Source organism: Papilio polytes, unplaced genomic scaffold (assembly GCF_000836215.1).
Source record: "Papilio polytes unplaced genomic scaffold, Ppol_1.0 DF824325.1, whole genome shotgun sequence".
NCBI classification, from domain to species: domain Eukaryota; kingdom Metazoa; phylum Arthropoda; class Insecta; order Lepidoptera; family Papilionidae; genus Papilio; species Papilio polytes.
The window spans coordinates 544,836-550,097 of record NW_013524879.1 but is presented as its reverse complement, the minus strand read 5'-3'; the positions used below and the strand labels follow the sequence as shown (position 1 = coordinate 550,097).

General features: G+C 32.6%; 1 protein-coding gene across 1 annotated transcript in view; it reads left to right on the top strand.

The window, feature by feature from the left end:
• Positions 1–230: 230 nt before the first annotated feature.
• The window catches only part of LOC106099778 (zinc finger Y-chromosomal protein 2-like), a 15,971-nt gene continuing 10,939 nt past the window's right edge, over positions 231–5,262 (top strand). The window contains exons 1-7 of the mRNA XM_013278434.1: positions 231–335; positions 1,318–1,396; positions 2,338–2,480; positions 2,900–3,125; positions 3,456–3,762; positions 4,121–4,191; positions 4,655–4,799. Coding sequence (XP_013133888.1) covers positions 1,319–1,396; positions 2,338–2,480; positions 2,900–3,125; positions 3,456–3,762; positions 4,121–4,191; positions 4,655–4,799 — 970 coding nt within the window. The 5' untranslated portion in view covers positions 231–335; position 1,318. The remainder of the gene's footprint in view (positions 336–1,317; positions 1,397–2,337; positions 2,481–2,899; positions 3,126–3,455; positions 3,763–4,120; positions 4,192–4,654; positions 4,800–5,262) is intronic.

The following is a 5,262-nucleotide window of genomic DNA, read 5'->3' as shown; positions in this document are numbered from 1 at the left end:
CGCCAGTTGCACACCATAGATAAAATACCATAAACATGTCGAAAGTATTATTTCATGAACAAAAAAATTTTATATTTTTTAAAAAACCATTAAAATTAAGACACATTTTTAATAACATTGGAGAGTAATAATAATAAATAAATATTTTTTTAATCTAACTTCGAACAAAAGAGGAAATGACAGCGCCTTTTGTGGCAACAACGCGCACTACCAAATGTCAATACGTAATGGTGGCTGCTTGTGCTAGTGAATCATTGCTGACAACTTATATAAAAAACTCTTCTGGAAACCTTCAGAAACAAATATATTTCCGCGATTTTTGATGATTCTAACAGGTAATCATGTTTTCATTTATTGAAATGGTGAATAATGATTAAAACAAGATAACAAGGCGTCTCGAATCATTATACGCTACAAAATGGCTGCCGTATCTTAAGAATTAGCGAAAATATTATAGCAGACATGTTTCTTTTAAGGAATTGGAAAATTTATATGCGTATGGTGGTAATGGATTTGAAAATTTAGTAACTGATAATGATAATAACGTAAACAAAACAACACTTTTGTTAAAAGGTGCTTAGTTTTACACAAATTGAATGTTATATAAGTATTTTGTCACTTTTACACGTTACGATGAGATTGGTTTCTTCACAAGAAGTGATTATTCTCACGAAATATCTATTTACCTGTAACCTGTAACTATAAACATTCGTTTCGTCCTGATAATTTCGTTCAGTATAGATTTACATAAAAATAACCATCTAGGGACTATTTTTCACACATATAGTTGTGTCATAAGAAGTCAAAATAGTTTTATCGTTTTTAATTGTAATTAACTTATACGCAAATCTAAATCTCGGTAGGTTTATGGTTACTTTTAAAATTAAACACGACACGACTTCGCAGGTAGAGAATGTTTTATCAACATGTCCATTTTCTAAAAACAATATTCCACAACGTTATTGCGGTTGTTTAACACGTTTTTGTTAGATATTTGATTTAAAGTAAATTTCACGTATTGATAGGAAAAAAAAAGAATCATCTTCTATTAGAGCATGTCCTTTGACTAAACTGTCCCACAACTGTTAGTTGCGTTTTGAATCCTTAGTTTATATGGAACACACACTACTCCATTTTAGTTGTGCAACTAAACAGTTGAAGGCAGCGCAACAATCGACAATCACACAACCGTTTTGCGATAATTTAATCAAAGGTGTGCGCCCTCTGTTATAGTCACCGACATGTTATGAATGTCGCCTGTTCGTCATTTGTCTAGATAAAATTGACTGATGAATAATTCCAAATAATATTTTCCAGGATGAATCAATATTGTTTTGTGTGTAATTCGAGAGCCGGAGTTTCTTTACGAAATGCTGTCAATATATTTGGAGAAAATGTAAGTTATACATACTGTCTTTTCGGTTAAATACTTGCTTATAACGTAAGGTTTCGTGAATGTGTAGAAACATAGATTTCTCACTTTGTTTAAGGAGAATGAAAGAGATGACAGTATGTGTTTATAGGTACGTTTTGGCGTTCGCTGTCATTCGAGGTTAAACGCCAAGGTTAAGTCACCATTTTGTTTATTTTCCCGCCATTTTTAAAACAATAGCGTAAATCATACTTCATACTGATGTTAGAGTTTGTAGCATAAACTGCTGAACGAATTTCGATGAAATTTTAAATAGATGAGGACAGTCTATAAAAACACATAAGCTACTCACTTTTATTTTTGTAACTCCACGCAGACGGAGTCGCTGGCGAAAGTTAGTCTATATATATGATAACATAGGGTCTTCGTATCGGGAAAAAAATTTACTACTATGATGTATTTGCGTTGCTTATAAAAATCCAATCTTTTTTCTGTCCTTGGTTACCTCCCGAACGGGTGGACCGATTCTGACAGGACTTTGACAGGACTTTGACTGGATGATATCTTCGCACGAATGGGTCGACTCGCCCGGTGTAATACCACGACCACACAGAAAACTGGCGTGAAGTGGAAGCAATTCCGCGTTTCGGCTGATGAGTGTGGTGCCGGAGGCCTAATTTTAGTCCCTTTTCCTTTCCACCCTTTTCTTAAGAGGAAATGATGGGATGGAAAAGTAGATTTGACGGAAGAGGAGACGCATTGGGAGAGGAAATATCCTCTTTATGTGGCGTATCCTCCGTCAATTAAGGGTAGGCAACGCATTTGCAATTGCGGATGTTTATATGCAGCGGTCGCTTTCCATATCGGTGGATTCAGGTGGCCGCTTGCTCGGTTGCCAACCTTGTATTATAAAAAGAAATATATTTTAGGCTTTGTACTAAATAACATGATTTTTCTTACTTCAGAGTTTACAAAGATCCGGTAAATCAATGGTCAATATTCTTAGCGAAATTCTGGGAAAACCAATCAAGGAGAAAAATATTCACTCAAAGATACTTTGCAACAAATGTCACAAAACTTGTATAGAATATGATTCTCTACAAATCAGGTAAGATTAACTTTCAGAACAAGATCCACTTATCTCTATATCAATACTAATATTATAAAGTGGAAAGAATTGTATTTTTCGATTGTTGTATGTATTGGATTCATGCAAAAACTACTAGGCCGAATTTAAAAATTCTTTCACGATCAAAAAGGTAATTTATCTGTGAGTAACATAGGCTATATTTTGTAATTTTACGCGGACGAAGTTGCGAGAAATTTACAATGGAACGTATGACGAAACATTTTCTTCAAAATTAACTTAATGTAAAATTATTTACATTTCTATCTACTTCATATTTTTTAAATAACATTCCTTGATTTATAATTATTTTAACTGAATTATTAAAATCGCACTAGAAGCGAAAAGCAAAGAGATAAATCGAAAACATTTTTTTAACATCGTTTATTTGCCATTTTCAGATTGCAAGTAATAAAAACTTCAATGTCCACACAATTCCAGAAAACTTTACCACGACATAATCTAGATTATGACACTTATAACGAAGAAACAAGTCCTCAGAAGTTTAGTGGAAAAAAATTAATCCTACCCGCGTCTAAACTACAACCCTTACCTTCTGACTTTGTGCTTAAGGGAGGGAAATTGGGAGCCTCCCCTTTATCTAAGTTAGCTTCCAAATTAAATAATGTAAGTATTAACTGTTATATTTAACCAAAACAGTAATAAATAACATTTAATGGTTATTTCCACTGCTGTGAATGTACAAAATTACTATTGCAGTTTTGAGAATTGAATTTTATAATGTATATGTCTTTTTTCTGTCTTATATAAAGATAAATAAATGCTTACAATACCTAAAAACCTAAATGTCTCAAAAACCATTTGTCAGTTTTTAATAAAAAATCAGACGTCATATTGATTTCTCTTTAGTATAAAAAAACTACAAGCCCCCCTTAATTATTGTTTTCCCCTTCTCACAGATCGCGTCCATTTATACCGTTATTTATAATATTTCAGCCTGAAATAAGAATATTATCCCCTTCAACGTTAAATTTAAAAGTGACAGTAGGCTCGTCAGTTCTCACACAGAGTATAAAAACTGGTATGTCAAAGCAACGAGGTGTGACGTCATCCGTCATGACGCACAACACTGTGACGTCATCCGTCACGTCATCCAGTTTCACGCACACGAAGACGAGCCCCGCCTTAAGTTTCTCTTTAGATGTACCTCCAAATGATATCTTCTCTACGGAAATTAGTCAAAATTCACCAAAAAGTGACGAAAATGGCGCTGACGGAAATCAACCGATGGAAATGGATGAAGGTAGGGTAGAAATAAAATTAATTATTTATAAATCGCCTAAATAGCGAAGCGACAGATGTCTATATATATCCAAATAGCGTTGCCTTCCTGATCGGGGAGGGGATACACAGAACGATGTCCCCTCCTCTGTCAGTTGTTTTATTAAATACTTTTTTATCTATACATTTAATAATTTTTGTTAATTCATAAAACGACTTATTTAAATCCTAGGCAAATTTTAAACTAGCGACATTTTTGATTTATCGGTGACTTTAACATTTTTAATTAAATTCCATCACATGTTCAAAATTAGTGAAAAAAAGATCTTGTATTTCAGTATTTATTGTTTATTTTTAGTGTAAAAATAATATTTTTGCAGCTTGTTCCTTAGCAGTTATAACAAATTCCGGAAATGACAGGAAATTGGTCTTCGAAGATATTTCTGATAAGGTAATATTATTTTTAATTTATCTATACTATTACAATAAAGCGTAAACACACATTTCTTTGTTGCCTAAGATGTCAGCAATTACAGCATATTTTTGAATAATTCTTTTTTTAATAAAAAGCTCTACACTTACGTCATGCTTTAGGCTATATATAGCCATTAAACTTAGAGGGTAAATATTTTGGATAAAAACCCTAATGTGGGAAAGAGACCATAAGTTGCTGCCAACATCAAGGAAGCAACATTGCCAAGGTTTGTCATCATGTCATGTCATTTTGATAATTTGACAAATGTAAACAATAAAATAACATTTTCATAATTTCATGCGGATGAAGTCGCACAGGAACAACTAGTATTAATATAAAATTTAATATCTTAACTAGCTTATGCTCGCGACTTCGTCGTTATCGTTCGCAATTTTTATGATTAACATTTTTATTTACAACTATTTTTATCGATTTTCAGAATGACGCAGAGAAATCTAAATCCTACTTCGATGTGGATTTGCTGTCCAGTTTGGATTCCCCTGTTGGGGAAGAGGAGGGACACGAGGAAGGGGAGGGGAAGTACGTGGTAGGGAAACTTCACATGATGCAGGATGATGAGCAACGTAAGACAGATTATTTTTTGTTTTTTTTTTTTAAAAAAAACTTTGATAAGTAAATGTCAATTTTATTTTGCTGTTATTGTCCCCTTTCTCGCATAATGATTTTTTTTCTAATTTGCCCACTTCCTAAATTTAGTAACATGAAAATATCCTATAGCGTGAAATAAATATAGCAGAACCTCGATAAGTTAAAGTCGAAGGGAAACACAAAATATTTTAAGTTATAGAGGTTTTAAGTTATCAAGGGTCTATGTTGTCGAGGTTTTAACATATTTTTTGCAGTTATAGAAGTTTTTAAGTTACCGAGGTTTGAGTTATTGAGTTATTCTAATAAAAAAGAATCATTTAAGACAATCCGCAAGAATTCTTAAAATATATATATATAAAAATAATTACAGCCTATGTTACTAATAACGTAGCTTGGTGTAAGAATTGAATCTGGCCTATTAATTTTTTATTTATTTCA